General features: G+C 41.7%; 1 protein-coding gene across 1 annotated transcript in view; it reads right to left on the reverse strand.

Moving 5' to 3' along the window:
- Positions 1-24472, reverse strand: part of LOC147024442 (uncharacterized) — an 83615-nt gene that overhangs the window by 221 nt on the left and 58922 nt on the right. Inside the window, exons 3-5 of the mRNA XM_085884383.1 lie at positions 19898-19969; positions 708-804; positions 1-135 (exon numbers count right to left, since the gene is read on the reverse strand). The exon at positions 1-135 is cut by the window's left edge and continues 221 nt beyond it. Of these exons, the coding sequence (XP_085740509.1) occupies positions 1-135; positions 708-804; positions 19898-19933 (268 nt within the window). The 5' untranslated portion in view covers positions 19934-19969. The remainder of the gene's footprint in view (positions 136-707; positions 805-19897; positions 19970-24472) is intronic.

Consider the following 24472-nt stretch of genomic DNA (forward strand, 5'->3'; position numbering starts at 1 on the left):
TCAAACAAATGTTAGAGGCTCTAACATGGTTACCTCCAACAATTTTGTGTAGCACAGTCTGCACCCAACCAGAGACAAAACATTTGTGGGCTTCCAGTGATCGGTAGTTTTTCATTGCCTCATGTGTAAACAATCCTGAGATTAAAAAGAAAAATATATTCTGTGGTTAGTTATTAAAATAGTACCAGGGTAATTAAGCAAGGGTACATCACACAAAAACATAAATGCCTTGGCCCTTGAGTGCCATTAATAGGATGAGAACTTGCAAACTAAATGCAATGACAATGTGTCGGCCTTTCCTTAAAGTTCACCGCAATCTTGTCCTCAGCCCAGGCGCTTCAACTCAGCAGCCACAAGAAATAGCTACATCATTACAAAACGTGGAGACACACAGGCACACATGCTCACTCACATACACATAGTCATACACGTAATTAAAATCAGGGATAACACAGAATTTATACAACATGAATGTGAGCAATATTTTAATCATTCATTGACATTCTTGCTGGTTCAGTGAGTGACCCACAACTAGCACAGATGACTCACCGTCACACAGTACAGACAAGGCAGGTCAATTAAAACTATTACTAACTAGCCACGTCAGCTCGGGAGTTCATAAATAATTGAAATAATATATTAACACTCCAGTACAGTAATATTACATAATACACAGTTAAAACTTGGTTTAAAATTGAATTACATACCTGGTGTCTTGACTAGATTGACTAGATACGTGTATACGTCCGGGTATTGCACGTTCGGCCATTCCTTCGGGTTGTCGATCCACGAATCACCGGGGTACTGGAAGGGGCAAGAATCAAGGCCAATTAACTGTATTTTGGCTCGATATCTGGCCGATGCATCACCTCACAAATGTTCTATATATTGATATGACATTGCAAACACTTGGGTGAACACGATGTATCAACAATTTATCTGAAATACATCGACAGAAAAAAACAAATCACTCGGCTTTGCGTGCAAGTAAAACCGCGATGTACGTGCGTCTGCGATCAGTGCTGCGTTTTCACTCTTGCATTTTATTGGAGTTTTCTTCATTTGCATGCAAAGTTTCAGGCTGCTAGGTTTTATGATTTTGGAGTTATGAAGGACACATACACTGACACACACACTGGCACACACACTGGCACACACACACACTGCCTTTTATGAGTTGAGATTTAATTTTGCAAGTTTCCCACTTCAATTCCTCTTTCAAAGAACTCTGTTTGAAGGTAAATCTTTGTGTTTGTTGTTTTTATGTATTTTATGTGTGTGTACGTATGTAAATTGTATAATCATAACTGAACTTGGAGTGTGTGTGTGTGTGTGTGTGTGTGTGTGTGTGTGTGTGTGTGTGTGTGTGTGTGTGTATCTGTGTGTGTGTTGGTTGTTGGTTGTTATCTCCATATGTGGGTTTCAGAATGTGGAACGCATCTCCCAGGTCTCCAATTATCCACTGTCATAAGTGTGTGTGTGTGTGTGCGTGTGCGTGTGCGTGTGCGTGTGCGTGTGCGTGTGCGTGTGCGTGTGTGTGTGTGTGTGTGTGTGTGTGTGTGTGTGTGTGTTTGGTTGGTATCTCCATATATGGGTTCCAGAAAGCGGACTGGAACCTTCACATGTCTCAGTGTGTGTGTGTGTGTGTGTGTGTGTGTGTGTGTGTGTGTGTGTGTGTGTGTGTGTGTGTGTGTGTGTGTGTGTGTGTGTGTGTCTTTGATTGGCATCTATATATGTGGGTTTCAGAATGTGGAATGGAGTCTTCCCAGGGCAGGCTCAAAGCATCCACCTTCATTTCGGTAAGGGGTCACGATTCACGCACCAAGCTGTGAAGTTTTCTGATCTCAAAGTTTTGTGCCGAAGGCTGTCTTCAGGATCGTTACCGAGCCCAGTATAGCTTCCAACTGTCGTTCGTTTGTATGATATTTCCAAGGATGTTTTTTAATATCTCTGTAAGGTTCTTCGTCAACAATGGTGCAACTTTTGGCATTCTTCAGCTTCCAGGATCTTTTCACTTCATGCTTGAGGCCTTGGTATTTGGTCATTTTCTTGATTTCTGCATTGTTAGTCCAAAATCACTGGTATTAACACCTCAATTAGCAATACTTTCTTCTCTGTTTTTGTATCTAAGTGTGATATCTGGGCGCAAGCTTTGTTTTCGACGTTTACGCTCAATGGGATCATTTGGTCGTACTTGAATGGTACTTTAGTGTTTTCCGTGATTGCTTTTGGTTAATTTTCCCACATATTTTCTGGAACTTGAAATGCAAAGTTTTTGCAGATGTGCCAGTGGATTACATTACAAACTCTGTTGTGTTGTGTGTACAGCTGTTCTGACTTGTTTTTTTTTTTTTCTTCATGTTTGCTCATTAAGCGTCACATCTCATTCTCTTTTCTAACCCACCTCCACCCCTCACCTGTCTGTTTTTTTTTCTTCCTCCCCCCCCCCAACCCTTCTCTCTCACTTTGTCCCCTCCTCACTCCCCACACCTAATAAATTGCAGCATTCTCCTCCCACACCTCTATAAATCTATATATGTATATTTATACATGTATATACACAGATGCTGCAATAGGTCATGTTTGAAGGATTACTCATATATCATGACTAAGGTAACGGTTGGACAACAATTTCACCATCCAAAACACTTAAGTGTGATGAAAGATATTTTGAGTGTATGCAATGATGCCAACACCTGATAGGAATAGTATATTATGTAGCATTTGTGGCTAATTGCCATTGTGTGGGTTGGTGGCCCTGCTATATCCACTTTTAAAGAAGCAAAATACATGTCTGGAATGAGCAATTAACTTGATATGAAAATAAAATTTGTTTTAATTTAAATGTAAATAATGCTGATGACTACACATAATTATAATTATAATATGTGGTACTGCGGTCTCATAACCTCATGCACGCAAAGAGAAAAGTGGTTTTTCTTTTATACAATGTCAATGCTCGTATTAGAGCTAATTTTCTTCTTTGTGGAGGTTTTTTTGTTGTGTTTTCATATATTTTAAGACACTAAACAGATAGTGCAGTTGGGAGGTTCATGTCTGTCTATGTGCCAGTAATTGGGTCATGTCTGTCTGTCCATCGGTCTGTCTTATCAGTTTATGATTGTCAGTTTGTGATCGAGGAACAACTTATTTAAATCGAATGTGATATTTTGAACAAGAATCGGGGCATGAATAAGAAGACAAGTCTGTTGTTTTACTGTACCTTGGCTTAGAATTTGTCTTGATTGCACATCCACAGAGAGGAGTTCGATAATATTTTACTCTGTCTGTCTGCCTGGCAGTCAAACCAAACTGAAAACCTTCCAAACAGGAAACTTATTGTTTTTTAAGGACGTCATAAAGGACACAAACAACAGACAGAAATAACTAATGTCATGTGTTAGATCAGGTGATGTAATAGATGCCTGATAAAATGCCGGTGAAACCCGGAATATAATTATTTATATGCCTTTAACCCTCTTTAAATCTGTATGTAAATGGCATTATTTTATTTGAACCCTGAATATCACAAATCGCCTTCATCAAACTTCCAAAAACCTCCAGTTTTGCAGTGGTGTGTTCTGTTACCAAGTTTTTTTGTGGAGAGCTCGCCAAGTGGCTTAAGCAATCAAGCAAGTACTCCATTCAAAACTATTGATAAGGAACAGCTGGCTTGGCAAGTGTTAGCTAGTTGCTTGGTAAATAAACACACCTTTTAACATCCACCAACTTTATTGTTATGAAATGTTAGGGTTATGAAAATGTGATTCATCAATGTGTGTACCGTCCTTTGGATGGACGTTTAAAAGCTCATCCCTTCTGCCGCCATTAGTTGGGTGTCTTTGTAAATAGTAGGTGAGCTATCGCCGGCAGCCTGGCCAAATTACAGACAAATCTGCTGTAAACTACAGGGGGTATTGCATCAGTGGCACAGCCATGCTCCCAGCAATGATGAAATCATACATGGAAATTAAATGATTGACAGTGGCAAATTGCAATCTCAAACAGCTCCCACAACGACTTCTGCCACATAATATCAGTTAAACAAGAAAAAGAGCAATCAGAGATTGCAGAGCCTCACCAGGACTTGTTTTGTGTGGTATGTTGTGTGGTGTTTGTGCAGTTTTGTGTGGTGTACTTTGTGTGGCATGTAATTAATAAGAGACATAAATAGAACTGCCACTTTATAACTGCTGGCAGTGATGACTGGGTACCAAGACGTCCCGCTTTGATGCAGCCCCGCTTTTATCGGACACCTGACCCTGACCCATGAGGTTTATTATTATTATTCAATTGAATTCAGAGTGGGATTAAAATAGATTAAATTCAAATCAAATGGAAGACCAAATAGGTACAGTCCTGCATTGGAGTCATCAGAAGGAACCTAAACAAGCAAAAAGAAAAGATGAAATCATCAAGGGGAACCTGGACAGGATTCGCATTTCAGCTGCTACTCCTCCACCCTCAAACCCATCCAGGCACAGCCAAGTGAGCCTTATTAAAAATAATAATAAAGTAAAAAAAAAATTAAACTCAGATCAAAATATTAAATAAATATGGCTGCCAGACTATGTATCCAATCAGGTTGAAATTTAATACATATATTCCACATCAACACGAGATCATAACTGTGACATTTCACATCGATCGATGAAGTGGTTCAAGAGAAAGATTTTTTAAAACGATTTTCGTTCAAACAAGTATGGCTGCCACACCATGTGACCTACTAATTATCCATGAAGAGCCTGGTATCCCTAAGGAATGGGGGAACATTTGTGTGAAGTTTCCCCTTGATCTGTCCGCAGTTCTGGAGAAGATGATTTTTTATAGGTTTTAAGGGTAAATCCAATAAGGCTGCCAAACCATGTGACCGATGACATCATATGTGTGAACCTTTTGTTTATCATGGATAGCCGGTCATACGTATAAAGTTTCGCCTCGATCTGTTCAGCCACGTCAGAGGAGAAGATATTTCAAGGTTTAAAAAAAATATATATATATATATATATGGCTGCCGAATCACATGACAGATGATGCCATCAATTTTTTTCTATGGAACATTTTATCCCGAGATGACCCTCAAAATTTTTCCTACTGATCAGATGTAGTGTTTCACAGATGCAATTATGACGTCATAACAAAGGCACTTATGACGTCATCAAAAAAAAAATCACACTTATTCCCCATGAGGAGTATTTGCCGTGTGCCATTTCAATTTTTTCCTTGGAATAATTTCAGAGATACAGAGGTCCAAAGTTTTTCCAATTTTCCAACATGGCTGCCACACCACGTGACCTATGACATCATAATTACCTTCGCAAACTTTGTTGCGAAGGTTATGTTTTGATTGCTGTGTATTTATTTATATATTTGTGAATATGTTTGTTTGTTTGTTATTCGCATAACTCCAAAAGTATTGAACTGAAACGCAGTAAATTTGGTGGGATGATTGGCTATTATCCGAGGACTATTTGATTAGATTTTGGGAGTGATGGGGTCAAAGGTCAAAGTCATGAAAAGGTCAAAATCGTCTTTTTACCATAGCGCGGTCAATTTGTATCCAATTTGCATGCAACTAATGCCAAAATGTTCAGAATTCAATGCCCCATCTTGTGATATGTGACATGACACAATGACGTAACAACCCTTATTAGCGGTTGGGAGTCAAAGGTCGGGGGGGGGGGTCACGACATTGCAAAATGTGCGGTTTTAGTCATAACACGGTCAATTCTTATCCGATTTGCATGAAACCAACACCAAAATGTTGACTGTTCTGTTCCCCACACTCGAATACCAATTACAAAATTAAGAGTACAAAGGTCAAGGTCGAGGTCATGAAAAGGTCAAAATCATCATTTTGCCATAGTGCGGTAGATTTTTATCCAATTTGCATGCAACCAATGCCAAAATGTTGTGAATTCAATGCCCAATCTTGTGATATACGATATGATACAGGAAATTTAATGTTTTTAAGCCATCATAACACATATGAGATGGCAGATGTGGTATGGGATTAAATACCCTCACAATCAACGGTTTCTGGGGGGGGGGGCAAAATGTAGCGTTGGCGAAGGCATGCGCTCTATTGAGTGCCCGTTCTAGTTATGATTGAAACACTCCACACGAGTAGTCGTGCCTTTGGTGAAAATTTCTTCTTAATCTGATAAGCTGTTGTGGAGAAAAATACGAAATTTCTGTGCGGACAAACAAACTGACAGACGAACGGACCCAAATACAATATTCTCTCCTTCGGCGAGGGTAATAAGGATTGTCCTATGGTCTTCGTGAAAGTGAAATAAACCTTCAATGGGGTTCGCTCCCTAACTTTATCTAGTAATAAACTCTCTACACTAGTATCCCCTAAAAATAGAATGAAGCCGAAGCCTTCTCAAAAACGAGCACGTCACATAAACCTGCTAAACTCCAGAGAATATTAGCTAAAGGCCCGGTCACACCTTGACGTTTTAGCCAGCGATGGCAACGTGTTAAAATTTATGTAAAACGCTGGCTTACGTTGAACTTTTGATGTTTTTTTTTAAAGATTCGGACGTATTCATAGCGACTTGGTCTTATGTATAACGCATTGGTAACAACACAGAACATTTCATTGTGTTATACATAACTTATACCAACGAATGCTGAGCCTGTTGTCGGCCTACACAACCGATGCCCAACGATAGTCTAACTTAGGCATAGCGCGTTGCACGCATCGCCGACGATGTCGTGACGTAGCCTATTAAAAGGCTGATGCAAAACGATTCGAATCATAACTGCCGTAGAAATGGAAGGGTCAACATCGTGGTCACACCTTGGCGATCTTGCCAGCGTATGCCGACGTAACAAAAAGTGTGTCTAAAACATTGGGGCACGTCGAATACGGTATGGGTAAGTTTGGTATGCGCGAGTAGAACGCTAAATACGCTATCATACGTCGTAGTAAGTAGAGTACGTCAAGAAATTTTGAACATGTTCAAAATTTTACGACGTACTCGGCGTATGACACACGTTCGCATGCGATGGGGATAAGTTTTACACACGATATGTGGACGCTTACACACGTACACAAAGGCTACTTATAAGCTACTCATAAGTTGAAACACGTCGCGGTAATGTCTTTTTTACGCGAAACTTATTTATAACTTATGTTTGACGTGCTTTGAACCAATTCTGTACGTAGTCCCAACCAACATCGACGTATGCACACGTATTCAAATAACGTCTTCCGGTCGACAAAAAAAAAAAAATGAACGTGTTTCTAGCTTACAACTGCCATATAAAGACGTGTTCCCAGCGGTTTTGGGAATTGGTATATAAAAATGCTGCTCATAAAAGGGAACCCAACAGTGTTTTAGAGTTTTTTTTTGAGTTGATGTCCATGTCAGCAGTAACAGTATCAGTCTCAGTATCAGTATTAGTATTAGTAGTAGTTTGTTCATGTTGGCAGTCGTAGGTGAGTGTGAGGGGGAGGGTGTGGGTTATGATGGATCGTCCTTGGATCCGCGTGTCCACTAGTAGGAGACAAGTTTTCACCATTGTTCGAAGTTGTTCGCGGCTAATTTTTAATGGGACTTTTTCAACAATGAGCTATAGCTTGTTTTTACGATTTAGGTCTATTCATAAAGGGTTGGACAAATGCACAATGAACTAATAATGTGCATAGAGCGCTTTGATTACTTATAGATACGATATACCAACGAATAATTATCGTGAAGCCGGCGTTCACAAACTATGCCCAACGATAGCCTAACTTATCCATATCGTGCGGCAGTTTATCTTTGCCGGTGACGTAGGGTTTGTTATTCGTAGGCTGCAACTCAACGATTTAAATGGCTGCATCTCCACTATTGAAAGTAGACGCTTGCGCTCAACAATTGCATTTTTTTTTACACTCAACGACTTTTAAACGGTACCACTCAGCTATTTTCATTGTTTACAATGAATGATTTAAATTCCTGTCACTCGCCTTTGTTTTTTGACGCTGGCGCTCGGAAATTTTAATCGTTTCTATTGAACGTGTTAAATCGCTCAAACTCCACTATTGAAAGTAGACGCTTGCGCTCAAAAATTGGATTTTTTTTTACACTCAACGACTTTTAAACGGTACCACTCAGCTATTTTCATTGTTTACAATGAACGATTTAAATTCCTGTCACTCGTCTTTGTTTTTTGACGCTGAGGTTTTGAAATTTGAAGCGTTTCTTCTGAACGTGTTAAAACGCTCAAACTCGACTATTTTAAATAAACGCTGACGATGGACAATTGGAATCATAGCCAAGCTAGACATCGAAGTGTGAACATCCTCGTCATGCCGAAGAAAAGTTTGAAGAATGCTGCAAATAAATGTCCTGGCCATAGCCGTGGACGCTGATGCAAGGACGATCCATTATACCGACGTCTTTCAGCCTATGAGTAACTTAACAGTAACGTCTGTCGACGTGTGGCAACGATCGCGTAACGTGCCAACAACACGTTAATCATAGGTTAGAAATAAGTTTCGGGTACGCTAAACATTACCTCGGCGTGTCTCAACTTATGATTAACTTACAAGTAGCATGTGTTGACGTCTGTCAACGATCGCAGACCGTGCATACAACTTGTGGCCAGCGTAGCGGAACGTGTGAGTCATACGCCGGCATACGTCGTGAAATTTCAAGCATGAAAAAATTTGAGGACAACCGAAAAGTACAACGTTTAAAGCCAACGTACAACGACGTATGGCAGTGTTTTTCAGCGTGCTCTCAATGTTATCAAAACTTACCCATAACGTATTCAACGTGTGCCAGCGTTTTAGAAAAAAAAATCAAAAATCGGCATACGTTGGCTAAAACGTCAAGGTGTGACCGGGCCTTAAGACTTGTTTGGAACATGAGCTCAGGAGAACATAAAAATCATAAAAACCTTTCCTTCATTAAAAAAAATCTTTAAGTTTATCAATTATCACTGAAATTTCCATTTTTGGAGCTATACGACTCCGACTCTGACGCCCATGACATCTGGGTCTCCTTCTGATTGGATGAACAAAATACTTGTTTCCGAAAACATTAGCTTGAGAAACTGATCCTACACCTTGTACCCTGTCATTAAGGCCCAAAGGATAGATCGCACATTGTGTCCTGATCCAAAAAAACCTGTACGTGTCCTAACTCAATATTACACTCCTCTCTATTATCAAAATCATTAACATTAACTGAGTCTATAATTTGATTAGAACAACTACTAAAAGCATGTCCAACTGCATTAAAATGATTATATTAATTAATCTTAATACCAGATGATACAGCGGACATATGTCCATTCAAACGTTGATGTAAACATTGAGAAGTTTTACCAACATATTGCAATCCACAATCTCCACAAGTGAGAAGATAAATATAATGTACTTTGATTTACATCCCAACAAACAAACATTCACAATCAACAACAAAAGTTTTACCTGTCACATGACAAACAAAAGTTTCACACGGTCTAAAAACTTTACAACACAAACATCTAGAGGACTTACACTTTTTAAAAACGGCTTTACAAGTACTTGACAAAACATACTGACTCATTCTGACACTGTATGCTTTTTCGTTTTTCATAAGCCTGACATTATTCTCACTCTTTTCGGTTTTTGACCACGTCCGGTTGGCCCAGACCAGACAGAAGAGACAGGCTGACAAGGATACCGATTGGCGAGGGGCTGTCTCGCTTGAGGTGGGCATTACCTGGTGCAGAATTGAAAGTTCTCCCAACTACACTGACAATGCCTAGCGACCAGGGTGTGACAGCCATTACCCCAACCTTGAAACCGGATCAAAGTCAGCAGCTGCTGGTTTTTCATGAACACGAGGGCAGGGAGCTCACGCCCCAAAAATGAAGAGAAAAATAGGGTGCAGGTATGGGGAGAAGGTATTAAAAGGGGAAATAGGAATAAAGAGAAGTATGAAAGAGTAAAATGAACTGTGAAAGACTAAAAAGGGGTATGAAAGGAAAAGAAAAAGAACAAACATCAAAGATGTAAGGAACGAGGCATCACTTGAGTTCCAGCAATCAATCCAAGACCTAAATGCAGTAATAAGTTAAAGCTACCAGTGGTCCATCAGTGGGGAAGTAAAGTCCACAGAGCATCAGGATATGGTATGAGCAAAATCAAAATAAAGACCAATTACTGCACCGTAGTCCCAAGAAGGAAGCCAGACATAACACACACACACACACACACACACACACACACACACACACACACACACACACACACACACACACACACACACACACACACACACACACAATGTACTGGTAAGTACTGACAAAAGCTATTTTATTTGAAGTTATCACCTTAACTTGTAAGCAATTTACTGATTTCCCTACTGCCCGGATCATCATCTGGGTACCGTTTTTCATCGAGGTTTTGATCCTTTCAGCCCAGAACCTCTCCAGACAGCGTATCCACAACCACGGTCACAGGTCCACATCAGCAGATTACTCAACATCAATGGACCCACAACCCAAAGTTGTGTCCAGATAGTCAGTCAACACAGCAACGCAACATCCTAATTCAAACTTATTTCATTATTCCTTCATTTTTTAAAAATCATGTTTAGCTGTATTCACGTCTTCATTTAAGCCTGACCTCAGTGTTGTCGATGGCAAACCAATGTTGCACCACGTTGCATGGCCAAAGTTGCATGGTCGGTGCAGTTGAGACATTTTCCAAAAGCTTCTACCAAGCAGTCAAAGCAGACCACGAGGTTCTATTCATTTTGATCACTACTGAGACAATTCAATCAAATCGCATGAGAGTAAAAGGCATGCATCTGGTGTCAGCAGATTGTATATGCAGCTTCATCTCAACACACCATTGCCTGCAACAGACCAGGAGATGAGCAATGTCAAAAAAACAACTCAGCTGATTCAGCATCTGTGCCAATCCAACGAAGAGCGTAGTGTGCATATGATCGGTGACAATGAAAGCACGTTTAGACACGAAGAGGACGACATCAAAATGATCACCCAGGCTCTGCTGATGTTCAGAGAACATGGTCGGCAGCGAATTCAGATTTCAGTGAGGATACCAACGTCTTTGTACTCCTGCTACACTTCTACTGGAAGCATCGACCATCAGCAGCCAATGCGATGAAAAGGTTTGATGGCAAGATAGTTGATATCAATGCAACTGCCATTGCATTAGGTGACAAGTGTCCTCAACTGTCGCCGCTGCACGCTGCCACAGGTTGCGATAGCATGGCCTACCCGTTTGGAAAGGACAAGGCATCAGCACTCAAAGTTCTTCTGAATTCCGATGATCTTGATTTGGAGGTATTCAGTGAGTCCAATGCAATGATCTCAGATACTTTGGAAATCTGATGCTGGTTGTTCAGTCGTTTGTATGGTGCAAAAGGCAAGAAACGATGAATTCCCTCCAATACAAGCTCTTCTCGTCCAAGAGGCTGAATGTGCATAACATCAGATCACTACCACCAACGGAAAAAAGTCTTGCTTTGCATTTGAAACGTGGCCACCTGCAGGCCATGGTATGGAAAGCAGCCGATCAGATTGAACCACCAGTTGTGAATCTCAATGATTATTATGGTTTGGAGATGTCTTCTGGTTTCCCATCTCCAGTCAGGGGGAATGGGCCTGTTTAAGACGCTCTGAACTGATGAAAGTCGTTGCCTGCAGCTGCAGCTGCAGCTCTGATGCACGATGTTGACGAAAAAAATGTAGCTCTTCTTCAGCTACATTATCGTGCACAACTTCCTACAAGTGTGAAGCAAACAACGACCAGTGCCAAAATGAACATACGATCAAGCTTGCAAATGATGCAGAAGATGAGGATGAAGACTATGATGTAGTGGAGGATGATCCATAAACTGTTCGGAGAATATTTGATTATCCTATCATATTCCTTAGCCACTTGAACATACTGTATATTTAGACTTTGAAAGCACATTTCTATGTGGTTAAATAGCTAACCTATCACAATTTCTGTGTATTTCCGTCAAATAGCAGCCATCTTGACTATTTCAAATTGCCTAAGAGTGCCAGGGTGGCATCAACTGGATGTCGAAAATATAGGGTGAAATGAGACAGAACTCGTTGAAAAACGTTACTCGGACAGAAGTGCATGGTTGTTGCCCCGGCAAGCGGACTATTTTGTGATCGGTGAGACAACAATAAATTCCCTCCAACTGTCCGCATTTATGTATTGCCAAATGTGATGCAGCTATTATTTACCAAAACTGTTCCTGAAGACAAAAGAGAGGCTCTTACAATCGTTGTGCGTGTCAGTGAGTGTGCATCCACATGCAGATCTATTTTAATATGGATTGTTTATTCTCAGATGTACAACACGTCAACCTACGCTACAGTAATCGACATACCCCAGCAAGGCTGGCATTCTTCAAAACACCATCTTCTTATCATAGCAAGGAAATATTGTCATGGTGGTGTTGGAGATTGTCGTCATGGTCATGGTGGTGCTTAGGAGAAAAGGTAGAGGGGTTTTTAAGAAGCCTCTAACTTTCCATACATGGCTCACTGACTAAATCTACTGTCATACCCAATGAATAGCTCTCAACAGAATCCCCTCAGTTCCTCTCCCTGTCAAGGCTGGAGAGCCACAATGTAGTGTTCTGGACCCAATCCTATTCCTAATCTTCATCAATGATCTCTTTGACTGAGAAATCCTCTTTATTTCTTTGCTAATGGCTCCACCCTCTGCCATGAGATTCTTCCTCCTTCAGATAGGCAGGCAGGAGCCTCTTACTTCTATGCAAACCTTGATTGAACCACAAGCTGGTCAAACACATAGTAAATGTCTTTTAATACTAACAAGTCAGTGTCTCGGTCTCGGTCTCGGTCTCGGTCTCGCTCTCGCTCTCTCGCTCTCTCGCTCTCTCGCTCTCTCGCTCTCTCGCTCTCTCGCTCTCTCGCTCTCTCGCTCTCTCGCTCTCTCTCTCTCTCTCTCTCTCTCTCTCTCTCTCTCTCTCTCTCTCTCTCTCTCTCTCTCTCTCTGGCAAACTCTTCCATCTACTTTCTTAACAATCCTCTTGAAGAATTTCACTCATTCAAACTCTTGGGTCTCACTTCCAGCCATGATGTTTCTTTGGCAAACCACATTTCTAAGTTGGCCTCCAAAGCTCGTCATCCTCCATCACGGGCATAGCCAGGCTGAGGCAGACGAGGCAGTTGCCTCGTCTCTCATTTCCTGAAATATGATCTGGCCTGAGCCCTCTGGCCATCTGAGCTCTCTGGGGAGTAAACTATCAAAGCTACCTGGCAGTGCTCTGAATACTCTTATCTACACACCTAAATAGGACAATACCCCCCCCCCCCTCATGTTCATTTAATGTGGTTTAAATGAACATTAACATTTTAAAATTTTGAGCATTGAAATTAGCCAAGAATAGGTTTCTGGGCATCAAAAATGCATTGGCTTCTGGGGACCTTCAGCGGCCCCCAGACCCCTCGCGTAATGGCTTCGTGACGTTGGCGCTCGCAATGCTGCGTTACGCGCACCGTCACATCAACCAGGTTCACCTCTTTTCACCTCATCACTTTCGGACCTCTGGCTACGCCCTTGTCCATCATGCAAAGTCTTTTCTTGGCACACCAGAACTCTTATCTGCCTACAAGACCTTAATCCGCAGCTTGACAGAGTACTGCTCTCCCTTCTGGGCTGGTGCCACTGCCTCACACCTTGCTCAGCTTGATGCTGTGGAAACCAAGGCCTTCAGGATCAGTCGGATATTCCACGATGAAGCTGAGTCTATGAGCATATAATTTTGACATCACAGACATGTCGGTGGTCTCTCTGGTCTTCCACTGCCTCCTTTCTAGTGTTGCCCTCTCTGCTCTTTCCGTGCTTTGCCCCCCACCCAGCAGGTTTCTGCAACATTCTCACTGTTGACCAGCAACCCCCATCTGGTGAAAGTTTCCAAAATGCAGAATCACTGGTCATCTCCACTCTTTCGTTTCTCCTTTTTTCCCACTAGTAGTGTAGTAGATAGTAGAAAAATCGTGAAAATTATGATACAAGCATCAAATTTGGCATTTCTGTTCTGCAGGGCTTTCTGATCAAATCTGCCCGATTGGCCATTTGAAAATACAAATTTTGAAAAAAATAGAAAAAAAAATATTGAAATCACAGCTGGCTGAAATTCTTGAAGCGCAACTGAACATCCCAGACAGAGAACCAAGGGGAGATGCAGTCATCATTGATGGTTCAGCACTTATCAATGCCCTACCTCCATGCACTTCAAAAATATTTGATGACTATGCTAAAGAAGACATCATCCCAAAGGTGGAATCCTATGGTGCCAGGTACGAGAGGGTGGACGTAGTGTTTGATGTGTACAAGAAGTCAAGTCTGAAGTCCGAGGCAAATTCGAAAAGGGGGCAAGGAATCAGAAGAAGAGTGACAGGAACCAGTAAGACCCCAAGTAACTGGAGAAGCTTTCTGCGAGATGGCAGCAACAAGACAGCTGTTTCACTTCCTTGCGGAAAAGATGTGTGAAGCACAGACGACAAGCACAGTCATCGTCACAAAAGGAGAAGATGCCATTAGCAACACAAGGAAGTCACTGGATGCTGTGTCTTCATGTTGTCATGAAGAAGCTGACACTCAAATATTTCTACACGCCAGGGAAGCAACGACGGAAGGTAGCAAGTCCATTATCATTAAGGCTAATGACACGGACGTACTCGTCATAGCAATATCTGTACTGCCATCCTTACAGGAACTAGGTCTTGAGAACATGTGGATTGCCTTTGGCCAAGGAGCCAAGGCGCGATGGATTCCAGTCCATGAGGTAGTTTCTGCAATAGGGCCTGAGAAAGCTAGAGGGATCCCATACTTCCATGCGTTCACTGGATGTGATGTGGTGTCTGCCTTCCGCGGTAAAGGGAAGAAAACTGCATGGCAGACTTGGAACGTCTTTGATGTTTCTGAAACATTCACCAATCTCAGCCAGCATCCAACATTGATTCGTGATCTTGAGTTTTTTGAAGTTTTTTTTTTTTTCAAATATTTCAAAATTTGGATTTTCAAATGGCCAATCAGGCAGATTTGATTAGAATCCCCAGGAGAACAAATGTGCCAAATTTGATGCTTGTATCATCATTTGCACGATTCCTCTCAAAAATTGCTGTTATCTGCCGCCACTACAGTGGAACCAACTTCCCTCCATGTTTTCAATACAGTCGTTCACCCCCATCTACAGCCATGATCTTTTTACCCCTGTTAATCCTACCCAAGCTTACCTCTTTCCAAGTTTCCAGTTTTTGCTTCCGAAGAGTTTGCTTCTGTATCCATCTTGTTCACCCCCTCTGTCCTCCACTAGCCTTAATTCTTCCCCATATCCCTTATTTCTCCAAGTCTCCCTTTATGTTGTCCTTCAACCCTGTTGGTGTGCTTCCTTTTGTTTTGTTACACCCTGATCCGTTCAATGTACTTGCTGTCTACACGTGCCACCACTTGGTATACAAAAATACATCATGTATATTTGTTGAATGAAAGGAAGGTTGCTGATGATCAATTGGTGATGACTGAGCACTTCAATGCAAGGAAGGCATTCAACCTTAGCATGAAGATATTTAAGTGATCCTGTCTCAGGATGAACTGGATGAACTGATCCTGTCTCAGGATGAACCGCCTATGAACTGCTCTCAGAGATTTACAGGAAAAGGTTCAGGCAGTGCAGGAAGAAAGATCGTGAAATGCATGTGGAATTTGCTTAGGAAAAAGAGACTGCTTGATAAGTGGTGCACTGTACTTTCTAAGGAAATTGTGAACGAATTTGCCAGATTAAAACAACACTAAGGGCACATCAGTGACTATATTTTCTGCTGTGATGCCCTCGTGGTTACCGGTGCACTCGCTGCGGCACCCCGAGGTTGACACAGAACAGAACCTCTAGGTTACAATACTTAGCCACTTAAAGAAGCTCCAGTTTCTTTAATGCATCAAGTACTTCCTCATCGCAGGCAGGTTGGTGGTCTCTCTGTACTTTCTACCACTTCTCCAATATTGCTCTTTACTTTTTCAGCCCTCTGACCCTCCCACACAACTTCAGGGTCATATGTGAAGGTCATATGGTGACCTGAAAAAACAGATGGCCACCATTGGATCGCAGGTGGCAGAGGAGGCTTACCCTTGGTGATTGCAGATACACCCTCCTTCTTAAGTTCTTCCAGTTACACCCTCCTTGTTAAGCTTCCAAAATCCAAGCTATTGCACACCTCAACTCTTCTCCAGTCTATGGAACCACCTTTCAGATGCTGTCCTGTCTCATTCTTCCCTTGAGGGCTTCAAGCATGAAGTGCACAAGGTTAAATGGTGGTCTGAAAAAAATGTACGTGTTTTTTGTCATCACTCAATTTTGCCAGCATGGAATCTTAAAGACCACTTGGCCTTTCAAGATGTTTTTACATCACAATAGTGTACTTGCATTGAAGTTGTGCACCTGATACTATATTAATGTCCTTGACATACTTTTTACCCTCGCTGGAGGAGAGGGTATTGTATTTGGGTCTGTTTCTTTGTCTGTTTGTCCACACAGAACTTTAGTGTTTTTCTCCGCAACTGCAGGTCGGATTGAGACGAAATTTTCACCAAAGGAGCGACTACTCATGTAGAATGTCTTAGTGATAATTATGACGTCATAGGTCACGTGGTGTGGCAGCCATGTTGGAAAAACAGAAAAACTTTGGACTTCAGTCTCTGAAACTGCACCAAGGAAAAATTGAAACTTGGCACATGGCAAGGACTCCTCATGGGGAATAAGTGTGATTTTTTTATAACATCACAGGTGCCTTTGTTACGATATCATAATGGCATATGTGGAACGCTACATCTGATCAGTTGAGGGTCATCTAGGGATAAAATGGTCCACAGAAATATTTTGATGACGTCGTCGGTCAGTGATTCGGCAGCCATATTGTTTTTGTTCTTTTTTAACCTTCAAAATTCTTCTTCTCTGAGGTGGCTGAACAGATCGAGGCCAAGCTTTATACGTATGACCGCCCATCCATGAGGAACAAAAGGTTCACAAATATGATGTCGGAGGTCACATGGTTTGGCAGCCATATTGGATTTACCCTAAAACCTATAAAAAAATCTTCTTCTCCAGAATGGTTGGACAGATCGAGGGGAAACTTCACACAAATGTTCCCCAAGCATTGTATGTACAGGTTTGTTTCGGAATTATTGAAAGGTCACATGATTTGGCAGCCATATTGGATCGAAGAAAAATATTAAATAATGTTTTCTCCTGAACTGCTTCAATATTTCAAGTGAAACTTCACAATCATGATCTAGTAGTGATGGGGAATATGTGTTTGAAATTTCAACTTTATCGGACACATGGTCTGCCAGCCAGAATTATTATATTTTTTGATCTGGGTTCTTTGATTTTTTTTTGATTTTTTTTTTATTTCGAAAAAGGCTCACTTTTTTTTTCTTTTTTTTTGTATACCTTGGTCGAGGCTCGTATGAGAGCTAACACACAACTCACAGCAAGGAGGCATGAGACAAGAGGGGTGGGAGTGGAAGGGACAAAACAGTGGGGAACAGACACATTAGGTGAACTGTGGAAGGGAGAGGGATGGGGATGGGACGGGGAACATGGCGAAGAGAAGATGGACATTACAGGGACTTTCAGGAAGGAAAGCAGGGGAATTGAAGGAAGTGGGCTTGGGTGGATTATCGGGGGTAGAAAAGATCGAGGATTTGGATGGGGGAAGATAAGAGGTGGTGGTGAACAGCTGTTTTGAAAGCCTGGAGGGAAGAATGGGAAAGAATAGAGTGAGGAAGTTTATTCCAAAGGCGGGAAAAAAGAGGAATGAAAGAGTGAAGATGAGCAGCGATTCGTGATTTTGGTAGTTTTACCAGAAGGGGGTTGTTGGCGGACCTTGAGCGCCCTGTGGAAATGTGGTGGGGACAAATCGCAGAGAGAGCAGGGGGGGCATGGCTGGAGAGGAGTAGGTAGAAGACAGAAAGACCACCGACCAACCTGCGGTGATTGAGTGAGAGGCCCAAAGACTCAGCTTCATTGCGGGAGATGCCGATGATCTTGAATGCCCTGGTTTCGACAGCGTGAAGCCGAGAAAGGTGGGAGGCAGGAGCACCAGCCCAGAAGGGAGAGCAGTACTCCATCAGGCTACGGACAAAAGCTTTGTAAGTGATCAGGAGCTCAAGAGGGCCGAGGAAGGACTTTGCACAACGGAGGATTCCCAGTCGGCGACTGGCTTTTGAGGCGAGGTTGGAAATGTGACTTTCCCAGGAAAGGTCATGGCAGATAGTGAGACCCAGAAGCTTGAAAGAAAAGACTTCTTCCAGAGGATTGTTGAGAAAGTGGATGGGGGGGGGGGGTTCTAAACGGTCCTTTCGAAGAGACATAGTGAGAGTGTGAGATTTGTCTGAATTGAAAGACATGTTCCACGTGTTGGACCAGTTTGTGATTTTATCCAGATCTGCAGTGAGCGAAGAAGCTGCTGCTTGCCGGTCTGAGGGATGACAGATGGTACGGCAAAGGGTGGAGTCGTCGGCAAAGAGAAATAGAGGATTTTCCAGAGAGTCCGAGAGATCATTGATGAAAACCAGAAAAAAGAACAGGGCCCAGAACACTACCTTGAGGAACTCCAGCCTGCACAGGAAGAGGGGATGAAAGAACTAACTTGAAATGAAACACTTGGCTGTGCCTGGATGTGTTTGAGGGTAGAGGAATAGCAGCTGAAATGTGAATCCTATCCAGGTTCATCCTGTTGACTTCATCTTTGCTTTTTGCTTGTTTGGACTCCTGATTATTCCAATGCGGGACCTGCACAGATTTGGTCTTCCATTTGATTTGAATTGAATATATTTTAATACCATTATAAATTCAATTGAATAATAATAATAAACGTCATGGAAAAAAATATTAAATAATATTTTCTCTTGGAACCACTTCATCAATCAATGTAAAACTTCACAATTATGATGTAGTCGTGATGTGGAATACATGTTTGAAATTTCAACTTGATCGGACTCAAAGTCTGACAGCCAGAATTATTATTATTTTTTGATCTGGGTTCTTTGTGAATTTTGTTTTTTGATTTATATGCTTTTTTTGAATAAGGCTCACTTGGCAATGTCTTGACGGGCTTGAGGGTAGAGGGGTCGCAGCTGAAATGCAAATCCTATCCAGATTCCTCCTGATGACTTCATCTTTGCTTTTTGCTTGTGTGTGTTCCTTCTGATTACTCCAATGACTGTGCCTATTTGGTCTTGCATTTGATTTGAATTGAATTTCTTTTAATCCTATTCTAAATTTAATTGAATAATAACAATTGAATAAATAATTTTCTCTGTTACCCACAGTTTTGTCCTTCCCTCTCCCACCCCTCTTGTCTCATGACCCCCTTGCTATGCGTTGTGCGACAGCTCTCATACGAGCCTTGACAATGTAGACCAAAAAACAAAAAAAACAAACGTCATGGGTCAGGGTCAGGTGTCCAATCAATGTGGGGTTGCATCAAATCTTGGTACCCCTTCATCACTGCCAGCGGTTATAAAGTGGCAGTTCTAATTATGTTTCATATTTATTACATAACACCAGTACACAAACATCACACAAAATACACCACACAACACTACACAAACACCACCCCAAACAAGTCCTGCTGAGGGTCTGCAATCTCTGATTGCTCTTTTTCTTGTTTCAGATTGTGACCTAATATTAAAAAACACATATTTGATCATAACTTGAATAATTTTCCTCCGATTTTTATGATGTTGGGTTTTATGGATAGATTGTACATAGAGACATATTTTCTTACATTACACTCTATCCCTAAATGTTGAAAGTCAAGGTCATATGGTGATCGGAAAAAAAAAATGGTCATCATTGGATCGCAGGTGCTGGGGGAGGCTTACCCTTGGTGATCGCAGATATCGAGTTGTTTGTCCCATTGTCAAATCTATCTTGCTCTTCCATGAATCTCGCAACTGCAAAGAAAAGGAAATACAAGACAAATTTTTCAAACATGCAATTAACAAACACAATGAGTGAAAAACAAAAAAACTTGAATATATATTTGGTTACAAGATATTTTAGGTATTTTGTTCACAAGTCATAATAAGCAAATCATTATTGTAGGTGGTGGAAGCCCTGACTCTTGGGATAGCAAGTTCATGACAACTCATACATTTTTGTGTGGTTAAGAACAAATTCCAAACAGGTCGCCACTTTGTTGCTGGAAATTTCTGTCACCGGATATGAAAACATCTGTGGTAATTGAATCCATGCGAATGAGGGCAATGTATCAAGGTTTTACCCAGTCCACCTGAAGCTGTTCATAACTTCATATATTACAATAGATTATATTCTGCTGTCTCAGGCATGATGCTTCATGGTTATGAGACTAATCTTGTAGCGTGCCAGGATGGCACAGACGTAGTATACTTGCCTTTGACCTGACTGGTTTGGGTTCGATATTTGACCTCACTGTAAACTATCAGACTGGTGGGTCACAGGCAGGACCATTGCATCAATAAGTGTGCAATCCCTCAGATGGCCATGAAGCTGGGAAGCTGACTGCGAGTGTTATCTGGCGTATGTGAACGATCTCATCGTCTTTTGCAATCAGCAGGCGATTTTTGCTGGCATCTTGGAAAAAATTCCAAATTTCCGACTCAAAAATGCAGAGGCCCTTCATCAGGAGCACAGTCGTGCCTCAGTGGAGATGCAACCAGCGGGCCAAATTAATCATCGAATCCGAGTCCAATATTCATTCGCAAATTATGTACTAATCTTGCATCTCATCGGTTTATCAGAGTCCAAATCTTGCTCGCAGCATTCGCTGGAGATTTTTCCGAGTTTAATCATGAGTTAAAACAACCATTGTTGCTCTTGAATTATTTGAGAACTCAAACTGCTTCGCTGAATAGGTGTGAAATTTTCCATCCAGGTTGAGCTTCCTTTCTCCCTGAAAGTCATGCTGACAGATCCTACATATCTGATGGGTTGGTGTGAAGTATGTACTGTACGTATCCAGAATGTGCCTTGAATGTGAATACGTCTGTTCGGCTGATCCTTCGGCAAGCTGGGGCTCCTTGCAAATGCCTAACACATCCCAACACAACACAACACAACACAACACAACATATTTGAAGTTAACTTCGTGTTGTTGTTGCTTGGATTATTTCCCGGTCATTAGACGTTGTTAAATTATTTCTGTTCCAGGTTGATTAATGTTCTTTAAACTTTGCTTTGCCTTGTTGTGGAAGTCTGTGTTTGAGTGTTCACTCATGTATCAAGCAGGAAAGGAATTTGGATATTATCCAATTGATCGTGTTTTTGATCACCTATTCAGTGTTTGGGAAAGTAACACAATAGCCCGATTCAATGTTCATGCAAAATAATGAAAACTAACAATATCTGAAACTCCCACCCATGAGAGCATATGGAAAAGCCAAGCTTTGGTAAGCAAAATGATGATCATTATTGTTCAGATTTAAGGTCACAGAAACCAATGGTGAACATCTCAAAGCAGCCACCCTAACCGGGAAGCCAACACACCAGGCTTCGACGGTGGCTGTCGATTGGTGATTGCTTGGTCGGGTTTCGTTGTTGGTAGTTGGTCTTGAGAGCACAAGAGATCCCAGAAGGAAGGCACATGAGATATAGCATGAGGCCAAAACACACGCTGAATGGCTGCACACCCAAGCAAGTCCAATGCCTGGATGGACAGGAGAGTGAACCGTGCCAAACGACCAACCCATACCGCATGCACAAGCAGTGCCTCGTCGGACAAGTTCTTTGTCTTTTCAAACCCCCTCTGAGTCCCATGTTTCCTCCCAATGAATGTGTTAAGGCGTAACTTGTAGCTCATCGACGACGGAATCGTCAAGCTCTGAAAACCATAACAATGTCCTTCAGTCGGTCAGCCAAGCTGTGGGTCCATTCATATTTTTCGTTTGTTTCCGCCTTCCAAGTCCTCCTTGGTGGCTCAATGGATTGTTTTGAAACTGGGCTTGATAATTTCTGACATCGATAAGCAAAACCTAATGGAGCTCATTTTTTCAAATCCCATCCAGGTGGTGAGATAATTAACTTAATATGTAATTACATCTTTATCACATACAATCTATAAATACCGGAGCAAGTGTTTGTAGGTACGCAAGTCTGCTCTTTGGTTGGACAGCTGGCCTGATGCCACATACAATTGTGAGAAGGCAACCAAGTAGAGGGACAGATGTCTTGTCCTTTCATGACCAAAGCTCAACTGCAGTTCACTCGGTAGTTTTCCACAGAGGTCCTACCTTTTTGCATGGTGGGTCCTCCAGCCCACCATCAGTGCATGGCGAGCCATTATTGGTTCCATTTTTTGGAGGGCACTGCCACGTTCTCTGGAATCCCACCTCTCTGCAAAGCTCCATAGCCGACTATATCACCATGGCTTGGTGATACAGTCGGCAGTGTGCTGTGTGGTGTGTGCTGTGCAGTGTGCTGCCCAAATGGCCGGTGATGATGCTTCCTTTAATGCAGAAAGCGCTTTCCGTGTGTGCCTTTGTTCTTAAATGGCACAAGTCCTCACCTGGCCTTGTCTATACAGAAGGCCAAAATAATACAACCTCACTGTTGTTGTTGTTGTTGTTGTTTGTCTTTCGGCTGCTCCCATTAGGGGTCACCACAGCGGATCATCCGTTATGATCCGCATAGTGATTTGGCATAGGTTTTATGCCGGATGCCCTTCCTGACGCAACTCTGGTCGCCTCTTACGACACAGGGATAAGGATTGGGTTTCGCCATGATTCCGGGCTGCCCTGCACCCTCTCATAGCGCGGCCCAGTACAGAGGGCCCGTCCTCAAGCGATCCTCCAACCCAAGCCTCTGAGGATTACAGGCGCATGCCACTACGCCCGGTATAATACAACCTCACTCTATAGTCTATACTTTCTGAGATTACGATTACTGCCTCATCAGTGCACATATTACATTTGACTTACTTCTGACATTTTCCCTGATACAAGAGTAAATCTAAGCTATTTCAACTGAATGACCAAGCTAAAGCTCAAAATAATCTAGCTATGGATCCCCCTCCCCTTTTACGTCACAATATTTACATGGTGAAAAAAAATGTATCTTTCTAAAGTTCAAATATTTTTCAGTGAACACTATCTAAATAAAAAGTTCTTATTATCATCTTGGATTGAAAGACTATGACTGAAAGAAGTACAACACTTGCTTTGTACAGGGTGTCCCAGAAGTCTGGACCCATCAAAAATATTGGTGTTTTATTCTAAAAGTAAAAAATAAAAATAAAAAAAACACATTTTTACCTCCTCCACCGAAAGTGAAGGAAGTTATGTTTTCACCACTTTGTGTCTGTGTTTGTTACTTACGAAATCTAAAGATTTAAATCTAAAATCTAAAATCTAAGATCTAAAATCTAAAGATTTCGTAAGTATATTGATCACTTCCGTTTCTGTTTGTTTGTTTGTTTGTGTGTTTGTAGGCACGATAACTCGAGAACGGAAGAAGCTACCAATGTCAAACTACACCACGTGATTCAGGAGGGTGATGGCTAGCGCTGATTAGATTTTGGTCAAAATCGATCAAAGGTCAAGGTCATAGTGAGGTCAAACATAATTCCGTAAATTCACGTGGAGAAATGGAGTATTTTTGCTTCGCTCGATGTTACGAGTTCGTTTTAACTTCGATTTTAATTTTGTCTTCGGTTTTTGCGATCGCTTGGGATGCTTAAAACTCGGTTGTCGAAATTCTGGTAAAAATCGGATGTTTTGGAGACGTTTTAAGATTGTATAAAAAATATTTCACTCGCCGCGTCACGGCTCGTCACGTGGTGCAGCGCGCTCAAGCAGACGCGTCGTTGAGTCACGTTAAGGTTTTCCGTGTGCGCGCTGACGGTGTTTTCGATAAAGATGGTGTTTAAAAGTCATTTTTTATCCCAATAAAGGTTATCGTCGCATGCCTGACTCGCTGAGCCATTGGATTATGTAAAGATTGTTGGTGGATGGCCGAATATTACGGTTTTGTGACTTTGATAAAATAATATTAAATAATTGCGTGGAGAAATGGAGATTTTTGCTTCGCTCGACGTTACGAGTTTGTTTTAACTTTGATTTTAATTTTGTCTTCGGTTTTTGCGATCGCTGAGGACGCTTAAAACTCGGTTGTCGAAATTCTGGTAAAAATCGGATGTTTTGTAGACGTTTTAAGATTGTATAAAAAATATTTCACTCGACGCGTCACGGGTCATCACGTGATGCAGTGCGCTCGAGCAGACGTGTCGTTGAGTCACGTAAAGGTTTTCTGTGTGCGCGCTGACGGTGTTTTCCATAAAGATGGTGTTTAAAAGTCATTTTTTTTATCCCAATAAAGGTTATCGTCGCATGCCTGACTCGCTAAGCCGTCGGATTATGTAAAGATTGTTGGTGGATGGCCGAATATTACGGTTTTGTGACTTTGATAAAATAATATTAAAT

Source organism: Eptatretus burgeri, chromosome 6, assembly GCF_056783735.1.
Source record: "Eptatretus burgeri isolate ZD-2024b chromosome 6, Ebu_testis_v1, whole genome shotgun sequence".
NCBI lineage: Eukaryota > Metazoa > Chordata > Myxini > Myxiniformes > Myxinidae > Eptatretus > Eptatretus burgeri.